Genomic DNA, 12656 nt, shown 5'->3' with positions numbered 1-12656 from the left:
GCGCCATTTTGAAGAAAAGTTGTTTCTTTCGCGGGAGGTTGCTTCGAGCTGTTTTCGGTTGTTTATGCTCTCTAAGCTGCAGAAAATCGTCAAAGTCTTCACAATGGGACGAAAAGGTGGCTACTATGCCGTACGAACGGGAAGGCGTACAGGAGTATTTCGAACATGGTATGAATTTTGCCTTACAACTTTGAAAACCACGACGTTTTTAGAGAAGGCCGTCAGTTTATGTCCTCGCTTGGTTCTTTTCGGGCAGTCTAGCTGCTACTAACCTTAACTACAAAATTGATTATTGAAGTGTGCACGTAAAGCTTTAATCCTAATTAAGCTATTCCTCTGTACTTTCGGGATTTAGAAAAACGAAAGGCTGGTTCTAATTCTGTCTGGCTGACACGAGGAGCAACATATCTGAACATATAGAAGGGTATCTGTGGTTAATTAACAACAACAACAACTATAAAGACATCTCTTTACATAACATAAGAACTGCATCAGAAAAGACCTAATCTGCTTTCCTTGAATTTACAACTTGCCCTTGGAGTGCTTATTCATGTGAATATAGAAAGGGGATTATTACACCTGCCAACTTTTTCTGAGTCAATTGCGTGAGATTTTTGTCTCATCATGATCGGGATTTCCGAAAACGTCCGAGCCACTTGCAAAGATTTCCGAGGATTTTCTGAACATTGCCGAATATGTCCGAAGATATTCCGAAGACCTTTGAACGCTTACAATTCGAACGGATTGTAGACATTTGAAAGCTTTTGCGCTTGTTGTAAAGAGCAAAGAAATGATACATAACAAATCTGAAATGAAATGAAGTTTTTTTAGAACAATTCATCCAGATTTGTGAGTCAGATGTGTGAAATTGTCTTTGATGCATGAGATCGATGTCTTTAGTCTGCAGGCGTGAGACTCACGCATAATGCATGAGAGTTGGCAGGTATAGATTATACATCCTCTAACTTTTGTTTCTAAGGGTTGTGGTAGTTTACACTGGGTATAATTTGCAGAAAGTAATTCAGTAAATCCAAATTGCAAATATTCTGCTGAAAAATTTCATAACTCCTAAATATAGCAACAGTTAGTTCCTACAAAACACAATACTTCACCAAAATGCAATATACCGGTAAAACTTCCACAAAGAAATCCATACCATGCTAAAGAAGAAAGAGTATCTATTTTTGGGAGAGCTTTTTGATTGTACCAAGTTGTGTATTCAGTTTATCCTTTATTCATTTCAGGGAAGAGTGTGAGAGCTATGTCAAAGGCTTTCCTGGTGCAAGATTTAAGAAGTTTTCCTCAAATGATGAGGCTAAAAGTTTTGTAGGTGGTAGTGACTCTGGGTTTAGCAATAACTATTCATATACGACACCAACTTCATATGTGAGTATATTTTTGTTAAGTATTGAATATGTAAATATAGTAACAGAGATCTCTGTAAGCCCCAGCGACCGGCGAAAATCGCCGGCTAGTCATCCTGGGCGCGCCGGCTACTCAGATAAATAAATACTTCGTTTTGAATCCGAACGCCAACCTTTCCATTTGCGACGCCTACTTTCCCTTGGGTAAATACATTACGAAATAAATAGAGTTTTCCTTAAAGAGCCAAGTGCCCAAAAATGTTTTTGACTGAATAAACTTGAAAGTCTCGTCGAGAATTTCGCCACACCGTCGCTTGAATCTGCTTGTAGACGTCGATCGAACGTTCAGCAAACAAAAAAGGCTCAGATTGCGAGGGAGCGGTTACCGACAAAAAGCACTCCATATTAGACAACATACTAAGTATTCCAACACGTGCAAAATGCGAGCGAGCTAGAGGCGCATGGAAGGCACTTACGCGCCTTTACAAATTCCTCTCCCGCTACTCCATTTTATTCTCCTTCTACTCCAAAATTTCGGGAGAACCCTGAGTAAGTAAATCGACTTTGATAGGTCTGGTTTTACAGACATTGACACAGGCATTGTGTGGTTCCAGAAAATATCCATACCCCCCCCCCCCCCCCCCACGGAGGATCACAGAAATTCCGAGGGGGAGGGGGGTCTGAAAGCGCTAAATTTCCAAGGGGGTAGGGGGTTACACGAACAGTTTACTTTCCAAGGGGTTCGAAATCATTTTGAAAATGTGCAAATCAAAAAATACTTACGTGCTTATTCGATTGCCAAAACAGTTGAAACTTTGACAAGCAGAAATACTGAATGATTCATTTTCATATTTTTCCGTTATTGTTTCGACTTCGGATATGGAAGACAGCGCTTCTGAGCAGCATGATGCAGATATTGGTTCGATATGGATTACAAACAAACAAAATGGCCGACCACAAAGTTGTCCCCAGTCCCCTCGCATTAGACGTGAAGCGACGTAAAGTGCACTTCCGTTCACTGTTCATTCCCGCAAAATTCAATAAAAGTAATTATACCTTTTTCCTAGTGTTATTCAAATGATGTGCCTGCAAACAGGCTCCCTAGTGAAAGTGTGTGAAAAGAAATAGAGCGGCAGTTTTGCTCGCATCGCGAGCAAGACTGTTGCTTGTATCAAAGCGGAAATACATGTACGCGAAGAAAAAACATGTTCTAATTCAGTAATTGGCTTATCATCAAACGTTGCATGTTTGGGTGTCAAATTCCAAAGTTTGAATCACCTTTTCACATGAATGATAGCGGAAGATTACTAATAATGGGACTATTTTGAGGATGTCTTGACCGGCTGGCAAGCGTTTCGCCAGGGCGTTTGTTTTGAAGAATATTCAGCTGTATATATACATTAAGAGCGGCGATGCAATAACTTACGTTTGTTAAGTTTGCGTAAGGTTTCTGAAATGTGTTTCATGCATGGTTCAACAATATTGAATTAACTTTTAAATGTAAACTACAAGGACAAAGCATATGACTTCACTGATGAGATTGTTTCCTAAAGGAAGATCTAAAAAATATTGTGTGACAACTAGTGGCTTTCAAATTATCTCTGCTGAAGTGTAGACACTCCAAAATTCTCGCATATCTTGTTGCTCACAAATATATGGCTTCTTTTAAATTTCGTACCTGCAATATACCAAAATATCAAGGAAATTAATACTCGTGTATTTTTAGAAGTTTGTCTATAAAGCTAAAATTATGTGTGCGCATAAATCTAATTAGCGCGCGGGTAGAGTAATTTGATATGTTGTGTTGACAATGCATAAATTAAAAAGTCAACCGTGTAAAACATCTGGAAATTGTTTAAACGCCTTACCTTCAGTCTTTTTTTTATTCCTGAGTGAAAGTCTCCTTTAGTGATTGAATCTAATGATGAGCTTTTATGAGATACATTTTAGGTTTCGTTTTTCTTGTTAATTAACACTTCAATATTAACAGGTCGTATTTGCATATTGTCTAGACTTTTCCGTGTTCATGTGAGGGAAAATTCTGAAAGTTTATCACACAGCTCTGATGCCTCATAGCCCAACAAGTTTATTCTGAACCAAACAAATATGTTTTTTTTCGATATATTTTCAATGCACGATAAAAATGAGTATCGAATGTGATGCGGGCAAATTGAATGTTCATATTTAAAAGTTTACCGTAAGAAAATATTTATTCTGCGATTAATACGTTTTTTAAAATCTACGTGTAAAAGGAGCAAGGTGATAGAATAAAAAGAAATAACTTAATTTTTGCATTTATTCGTTTATAGAATTTTCCAGGGGGTGTGGGGACCATGTGGCAAAATCGAGGAATTTCCGAGGGGGTGGGGGGTGTCCGGCAAGACCCTCTGGAACGGAAATTCGTGGGGGGTCAAATTGAAAAAATCCTCCGTGGGGGGGTATGGATATTTTCTGGAACCACACATTCTAGGAAAAAGAAAATCCAAGTTCTCCCAACAGGAGTCAAACCTATGACCTTGAAATTAAACTAGTTTTATGGCCTAGCTCCCAGAAGTCTCCTCTGACTTAGTGGTAGAGCATCAAATCTAGTTATCAGAACGCCATAGGTTCTACTTCTGTTGGAATAACTCGGATTTCTGTTACACAAGTATGCCTATGACACTGACTGAATACAGGTCCCCAGGTGTGTCCTGACCTTAAAAAACAAACATTGGGCTTTTGGATTCTGAATTGAGTTGGAATTTAGAAATGTATTGTGTGGAGAACTTTTATGCTCACATTGTGTATATATACTTTACGTGTACCATGTTCATTGTCAGAAATTTGATTTTTACTGTCAATCCACATAACGCATGACCAGTATTTCCAAGAATGAAATGAACATTCAAATTTTTCTTTGTAAAGTCCAACGTTTGAATGGAATGTTTCTCTGGAAATCTTTCCGAAAAAGATGCATTAACTGAAGAAAAGATTCTAAATACTTCGGAAACAATTGTTATTCTTAAAACACTTAATGCTGTAATGTAAAGAAAAATTCATAGCTTTATATCGTCAATAAACTAGGGAAATTTCTACAGGAACTCTGAAATCTCGTTGGCAATGTTCAAAACTGACACGTAAATTTCAAAACCCCGTTCAAATTTCAAAAATACCGGTCATGCGTGACGTGGATTGACTGTAATATTTTGAAAAGCTTAACTTTGCAATATTAAGCAGCACATAGTGTAGTTTGCAAAATCAAAAACAAAACTCTCTAGAAACAGATTTGACTTTTATTTTTTGGTTTTGAAAAATTGGATCCTGCATAAAACACCATCACCAAAAAATTTTTGAGCCCCCCACCTTTTGTCAGGAAAGAGGCAAAAAAGGTAGTGGCTAATTCAATACTTTTGTTTGAAATATAACAGGGAAGTAGAAAAAGGTCTTACAACGAGATGTGTGATGGCAATGATTACAGCAGCAATACAAACTCAAGTTACTACAAGCATTATAAACCGTCCTCAACCAGCTCCAGTTATTATAGTGGGTCTTTTAGTTCCTTGTCTTCATCTTCATCTGGTGCCACCTCCTCTGCCAGCCGGCCTGTTGTTTATACTGATGGTTGTTGTACAAAGAATGGTAGATCTGGTGCCAGAGCTGGTGTTGGAGTTTATTGGGGACCTGGAAATTCAAAGTAGGTTTGCCAAATATTTGCGTTTATGCAAAAGTTTAGTAATTTTATTTCATTCAACACATCGTCGCATGACTGAAAAAACTTTAATTTATAATATTGATTTTGCTGCATTACCTTTATTTTTCATCCAGAAACATCAGTGATCGACTGGAAGGGGAGCAAACTAATCAAAGGGCAGAAATAATGGTAAGCAGTTTGTAAAATTTATAACAAATTCATCTTTCAAATCGGCACTCTTATCCGCACGGAATCAACAAATGCCTTTCATTCAACTAGTTTATTCTTGATAGATGTATTTTTTAGTCAGTGACATGCATGTAGGCATGGAAAAGCAAAAACTGAGTTTGCTTGATAGGAGTCAAACCAATGACCTTCCAATTGAAGGCCTGGGAGCATAACCGACTTATGTCGAATTTGAGCGCGGCTTTTGATTTCGCACGGATTTGTCCGAATTTTGGCTCTCCCTGGTTTGGAAAACATTTCGCGGTTTTACAATCGTGGTCAAAACTCCTTGACAAAACCAAACACCAACAGAACAAAAACCACTTGCTTACTTCTCCCTCCCACCCCCTCCCCCTATGCAATGACAACCGAACACAGACAGCCAAAAAACCACTCACTTACTGTTTCTCCCTTCATAATTCTACCACAGTTACTTCTCCCTCCCCCCTCCCCCTTATGCAATGTTGATGTGGGAAGTGATGCTTGCCAGGAAACTGTTCGTGACCCAAAAGACAACATTGAGTCAGGGGGAGGGGGAGGGAGATTTGGTAGTTTGCTTGTCTACAAGTGAACGCGCTTGGAAGGCAAATTTTGTTATAGGTTTTGTCCACGTCAGACTCGTTTTCCAAATTATCGGTAGGCTAAAAGTTTCCACTGTCCACGAGCCGTGTTTAGTCGCACCAGTTGTTGTTTCTATAAATAACGTTTGAGATGATATCATGGTTTGCTTTTGCGGGTTGTAACAAGCCCAAAATAGATCAAAGCAGTCGGGATAAACAACTTGCGTATCGAACTGGCTAGTTGGTTTCTCTTTTGTTTGGTGAAGTTTGTAAACGCACAACATCTATGGATCTTTTGAAAAGTTATGAAATTGACGAATGCAGTTCACAGGAACTGGTGGAAATGTTGTCCAAAGAATCCCTCCTTGGTAGTGATGACTGTGCCGTGGTGAATTTTTCAATTCGATTATCAAATCCCGCGGGAGCATCAGAGACAAATCCCGCCATGTGCAAGGTGTTTTGCAAGCCTAAGTTGTGGTTTGCCAGGCTTGAAATTCGGTATGTAACGATTAACTTGACAATTTCAAGGCAATGATTCAATAAAAGTACGATTAACATGCATTTTCAACGGTTAACACCGACTGCTCGTGAAAAGAATAGATAGTCGTTACCTTTTAATAGAACTGCCGTTAATCGTTGTTAATCGTTGAAATGGCTACATGTCTTCCTGTTAATCGTGTCGAATGCTAGTATTTTGCGTTATCAAGAGTGATATGTCGACAAACGGGACAAAGCTGGATTTTACGCCAGGAAATGGACACATTTTCTCTTGGAGAATGTAACTGTTTACATTTCGGACATTCCTGTCACGTACGTAGTAGTTTGTAACAGAATCAAATAAAAGCGTGACAGCATTCTTTTCGTTGCTCCCGCGAAAAACACCGCTCTAGTGTACCGTGTTTCAAAGACAACGAGTGTATATTGAATACAAGTATTTAATCCTCAGTGCATTGTCCTTTTGGTCATCCAGTGTCTATAATGTTACCGATATATCTTTACAAGATGGTAACATTTCTCAATGGCATTAATACGAAACACAAAGCGGCGTGAAAAAATACTGGACAATGGTTTTTACTCGAATTGCAGTTCACATGCAAAAGTTTGGACAAATCCGAGCTACATCGAAAAACGGGCTGAAATTCGACATAAGTCGGTTATGCTCCCAGCCCTTCAATTGATAGTTTGAATGCTCTGCCACTTAGCTACAGGAGACTCATGGCAGCAAGGCCATTGATCTAGGTGGATGCTCAGTGGTAGAGCATCCAAACTAGTAATCATTAAGGTTGTAGGTTCAATGTCTGCTGGGAGAACCCCTGATTTCCTTTTTCCTGTGTCACTTACTGAAAAAATACCTCTATCATTTATTCACCAGGCTTAAAACATCACATTTCTTCAACAGAATTTATTCTTGTTTTTCACCTTAGCATGCTTTCACCAATGACATAACTCCACTGCTCGGCATATAAACCATATTCAATGCACAATGATTATTATTGTTGGATACACTCTGACAAAGGGTTAGCACTTGAAACATCAGCTTTTGTGTCTCTTTATGGTGGACAGGTGATTACATTCATCTTCCCTCCTCCATGGATAAAGCACCACAGTTTCTTTACAAGCTATCCCTTTTGCTACTGCGCATATATCCTGCACACTTCAGGATGGTCCAAGAGGCTCTGATTTCTTAAGGAAGATTCCTACTAATTCAAGAGTATTTTTGTGCAGTTTATGAATATGTAGGAAAAGAAGACCTTGGCAAGTGTTATTGACATCCAAAAAGAATATTGGGGGGGGGGGGGGGGGGGTAAGCATGCATTTTACAGAGATGGTTAACTTTCAAGTTGGCAAAAAATTCCATACATAATTTTAAATGTATGGATTTTAAATCTTTTAAGAAATGTTGTGGATTAATTATCTCTGAAAAATACATGGTTACCTCCAATTTTCTTTTTGGATTTCAGTAACGCTTTAATGCTAAGATCTTCTTTTCCCACATTCATAAACCATGCAAAAATACCTTTGAATTAGTAGGCACCATCCTTAACGTTCACATAATTAAGCCAATATAGAGATCTCCATATGCATGGTCATGTCAACTGCTTGCTGTATTAATTCATAGGCTGCCGTCAAGGCTATTGAGACAGCCAAGGATTTGGGACATAAAACACTGGAAATCAAGACTGACAGCAAGTACACTATAAATGGTAAAGGCACAAGTTTCTATCTTTGTATTTTAAACCTGAAACATGTTTACAATTCCAAGGAAGCATAAAAAAGCTTTGAATGGAATTTGAAACAGGTCACAAGAGAAATTAAAGTAAATCCATTTCAAGATGGAATTTTGTGCTTGTTGTTTATTCTTCCTCTTTTCTGTGTTTTTCAGGCCTACTGCACCTGCTTAAGGGCCTGAATTCATGATATATGCTTATCTAAGTGAAACCATTCCTGAGTTGAAAAAAAAAAAAACAATTTAGAGCTTCAGATACTTCTTGTGGCCATTATTTTGGCAAATTGACAAACATAGACAAAAACAGATGTGTTGTTTTATAAACAGAGTTGATAATGTAAATTGGCCGCCATAAAGAGATTTGAGTGCTGACATTTCAAGCGTAAGCCCTTCATGAGAGTGAATCCTTCTGATGAAAGGCTTACGCTAGAAACGTCAGCACTCAAATCCCTTTACGGTTGCCAAATTACCTTATCAACTCTGTTGATAAATCAAATGTTATTTTCCATTCCCTACTAACACAGCACCACAGTTTCTTTAGAACCTAACCCCCTTGTAGCATAGACAGGTTTTTTTCTGCATTTTCTTTCTTTTTCTTTTGTTTTTTGTTTTTGTTTGTTTGTTTGTTTTTTTTTTTGTTTTGTTTTTTTTTTTTTTTTTTTTTTTTTGCTTCCTTCTTGGTTCACATGCATGGTCATTTCATTCATGTCTATTCACTTTCAGAAATTTTGTCTCATCATTTCCCGTGTGCATGCAATATTGGTTAAAGAAAGTTAAACTGAAGTGTCTTTTTTTTTTTTTTTTTTTTCAATTCTCTCTCTTTTACTATCAGGGGCCACAGATTGGTGTGTCAGATGGAAGAAAAATGGATGGAAAACAGTTAATGGAACAGAAGTGAAAAATAAGACTGAATTTCAAAGACTAACTAAACTGTGTGATGAAATTGATGTCAAATGGGTAAGCTTTTAGAGTTAGAAATCAGTGACAGTCTGTCTTCTACCAATTTTTATTGCCCTCACATTTTTGTTAGGATAAGGGATTTTCTATCTCAAGCTTCTTGTTTTTATTTATTTATTTATTTATTTATTTATTTATTTATTTATTTATTTATTTATTTATTTACTAACAGATACTTCTGCCTTTGTAAGTTAAAACAGCCAATGACAATTTTTTGAGGAAATGATAGCATCAACTTTTGTTTGGGCCAGGAAAAAGGATCATAATAGCAACCTTGTCCTATTAACCGACTTGTCTTTTATTGTAGTTACAATAAATTATTGTTGTTGTTGATTTTCCCTTTCACAGACACATGTTCCAGGGCATAGGGGCATTGAAGGAAATGAAGCAGCTGACAGCCTTGCCCGATCAGGAGCTGCAAAATAAGGAAACTTGCTGTGCTGTGGCTTTCAGTGCTATCAGCTAGCTTATACTGTAACTTATTATTAAATACAGCCAAACCTCCAGTGCCTGCACACCTTGAGGCATCTAAATGCCCTCTTATATGGCAAGCATCTGCTTAAATGCAAGGTTGCAAATGAAGGGCTCATTGAGAAAATGGCTGAAGTGACTATTTCACCTTAAAATTCAAATTTCTCTCAATAATTGCAGAGCTCTGCTCTATTTGGTATGTAGACTGGTGGTTATCATCTTAGAAAAGTAGTTCTACATTTTGGTTTTTGACCTAAAGGCCTAAATTCAACAAGATTAATCAGCTTATGACTCAAAAACTGAACCAACTCACCCAAACAAGAATGATATCTTTTGCCGTCTGTTTGAACAAAAACAAAAGCAAATCCACCAAGCATTGCATCCTCTATTGTTTCAGTTTCTTGAGTTTTTGCAAAGAAGTCATAAGCTCAATACAGAACTTCTTTTACGATATGATAACCAAAGTCTGTTTGCCAAATTAGAGCTAATTGATCAAGAAAATACTCTCAGTCCTTCATTTATTTAATATTAACACAATCTTTTCCATTTGCCAAAAGGCAGGTACAAAAGTCGGACCGGATCAACTCGGACCGCCAGTGCGGGTCGGATCAACTCGGATCGCCTCGGATCATGAAAAAAACATAAAATTAAATGAAATTGAAACTTTTACCCATTTGAAGGTTAAAATTCCGGTCAAAATTGGGCCAAATTAAGAGAGACTCACGACGTTTCTCCGTGTCATGCTGTGTAGTCAAGCCGCCATTTTGTATTCTAAGTGCCAGTTCCTCTCGGACTCGTCTCGTGTTCATTCATTCCTGATCCCGCCGTGTCGATCTTCATGATCATGGACCCAGATGAAGGTAAAATCTAGGCCATCTTTGTCAGTGAATTTGTATCCGTCCACCAAAATGATAGTTTCAGTAATAAAAAAAGAATGTATATATTGGCTTATTTTTCACAGCAGGCGATGTTTTTTTTTCTTATTTTGTGCAAAAGCAAAGAGGGCGAGGTGAGTGTTGTGCACATTGTAATGAAGAAGTGGAGGCGTGACACAAGTTATGCGTATTTTGATTAAAAAGTGATCTGAATTATTGATAATAATAGTGTCAAAAGTCAGCTCTGTTGATCGCATGGAGATCGACGCGGCGGGATCAGGGATGGATGAACACGAGACGAGTCCGAGAGGAGCTGGCACTTAGAATACAAAATGGCGGCTGGACTACACAGCACGACACGGAGAAACGTCACGAGTCTCTCTTAATTTGGCCCATTTTGACTGGAATTTTAACCTTCAAATGGGTAAAAGTTTCAGTTTCATTTAATTTTATGTTTTTTTCATGATCCGAGGCGATCTGAGTTGATCCGAGTTGATCCGACCCGGACTGGCGGTCCGAGTTGATCCGGTCCGACTTTTGTACCTGCCTATTTGCCAAAACTGGCCCGTCAGACGAGCCAGTCTGTAAATTGAATGCACCATTTTGAAGGGATTGTGCTAGAAAATCTTGAAAAATAATCCCTTTCAGACTGGTTTGCGCTATTTTGAAGAAATTCGAGGAACTAAGATAAATCGTATCCTTCAAATTGGTACATTCTGTTTACACGCTGCCTGGTCTGGCCCAACAGTTCTGACAAAATTTTTGGAAAGTGGACACGGTGTCTATGTTAAGGTGGTGTCTTTGAACTCACCTGCACAAGCTTTGCCTGTCACATAAATTACATGTTGGATGTTTGAAATGTTGCAGTTTGTTTTGAGCTGTCATCGTAAGAAAACATCTTGAATGGAAAGTACCCTAATGAAATATCAGTTATTACATGGCTTTATAAAGGAAGTTTACTTTTCCTGTATTTGGATTTTGCTATTTAATTGAATAGCATTTATTAAAAAATTTTGATATATTATGATATTTTGCTAGAAGTATATAATATTATTATCGATTGTTTCAGTTTGTTACTGTTTAAGAAGAACTTTAAAATCGACAGAAATTTTGATCATAATTAAATTAATAAAGGGGAGCATTTGGGTTATAGTTGTTTCTGTTAAAGTTATTAGGTCAGAGGGGAATGAAAAAGGAGGTATTATTAAGTTCATCAAGAACGTTTTTCTAAGTTTTGTATTGCTTCTGTTCTCCATAGATTCATTAGCAATAATCATTAACAATAATAATAACAAATGGGAAAAAGTATGAATTGAATGAAAAAATTGTAAATTTATTGTTATGATGTCAAATATGCAAATTTGTTAAAACATTATTAAAGAGATATGTTAGATTTACTATGGAAATAGAATAGAGCTGTTTTCCTGTGAATATTGTAGGGACAAAATCAAAGAGACAGTGAATCAATTAGAACTCAAAGTCAAGTGTGTAGTTCAGAAAATATGCGTACTGGTTTGCCCCCACCCCCAATGGAAGAAATTCAGAATCAGGGCAGGGTCTCAAAAACAAAAAAAATTTCAACAAAAGTACGACACAATAAAATTATGTGTATAACAAAGACAACTGGCTTTGAGTTTTGGGTGTTTCACTGACCACACTGAGCATTTAGTAAGGCAAGACCAAAACAAATGCGCATCTTTGGTCACTTGATTGAATCACTTTTTAGGCATACAGCAGTAACTGTCTACTGATTAATTTATATTTTGTACTGTTTGACATTTAATTGTGACAAAGATAATAAAGAAGCTGCCATTATTAACTCTGGACTGTTATTATTAATTGTCTTGAGATTATTTGCATGCAACTTGAATGTAGTGTCTACAAAAATTTGGAAATACTCTAATAGATTGAAAAAAGGAGCAAAAAGGAACCAAGATGGTGTGAAGGTACCTAGGTTTCAGAGGTCCGTGAATGAAGATAAGCCATGTCAACATTTTTTTTCTCAGCATGTCACACGTGGGTATCACTAAAAAAAAAATAACTGGTTGCAGCCTTTGTAGCATGCATGGAGTTAGTGACAGAGAATGTAGTCCTGGTGGGTGAAACAAAATCTGAAAAAGGCATCTGATCTCACGGACAGGATCTCTTTGAATATAAGAAAGGGCTCTCCTCAGCAAAGGCCTCTTTCGAGCTCAAGTAGAGACAAATAAGGGACTGGAGAGAGTGAAATAACAAGGAGCATGGGGGACGATGGGAAAGGACAATGCTGTCAATGTGCGGTTCTCTGGTTTCCCTTTTCTATGTCTT

The 12656-nt window shown here is 37.6% G+C and overlaps 1 protein-coding gene across 1 annotated transcript; it reads left to right on the top strand.

Moving 5' to 3' along the window:
* LOC146466955 (ribonuclease H1-like) lies at positions 1-12173 on the top strand. The gene is made up of 7 exons (XM_085126443.1): positions 1-168; positions 1245-1386; positions 4772-5037; positions 5169-5223; positions 7939-8023; positions 8879-9003; positions 9352-12173. The coding sequence occupies exons 1-7, from the start codon at positions 65-67 to the stop codon at positions 9427-9429; spliced, it is 855 nt and encodes a 284-aa protein (XP_084982569.1). The 5' UTR covers positions 1-64; the 3' UTR covers positions 9430-12173.
* The last annotated feature ends 483 nt before the right edge of the window (positions 12174-12656 follow it).

The sequence above is a fragment of the Pavona decussata genome, unplaced genomic scaffold (assembly GCF_977016875.1).
Source record: "Pavona decussata unplaced genomic scaffold, jaPavDecu1.1 SCAFFOLD_140, whole genome shotgun sequence".
In the NCBI taxonomy this organism is placed as follows: domain Eukaryota; kingdom Metazoa; phylum Cnidaria; class Anthozoa; order Scleractinia; family Agariciidae; genus Pavona; species Pavona decussata.
Note: the sequence above shows the minus strand (reverse complement) of the source record. Positions and strands in the feature narration are given on the sequence as shown.

Coding starts and splice junctions, on each gene's coding strand:
- LOC146466955 (XM_085126443.1), top strand. CDS start 65: ATGCTCTCTAAGCTGCAGAAAATCGTCAAAGTCTTCACAATGGGACGA. Junction 169..1,244: donor ACAGGAGTATTTCGAACATG/GTATGAATTTTG, acceptor TATTCATTTCAG/GGAAGAGTGTGAGAGCTATG. Junction 5,038..5,168: donor TGGGGACCTGGAAATTCAAA/GTAGGTTTGCCA, acceptor TTTTTCATCCAG/AAACATCAGTGATCGACTGG.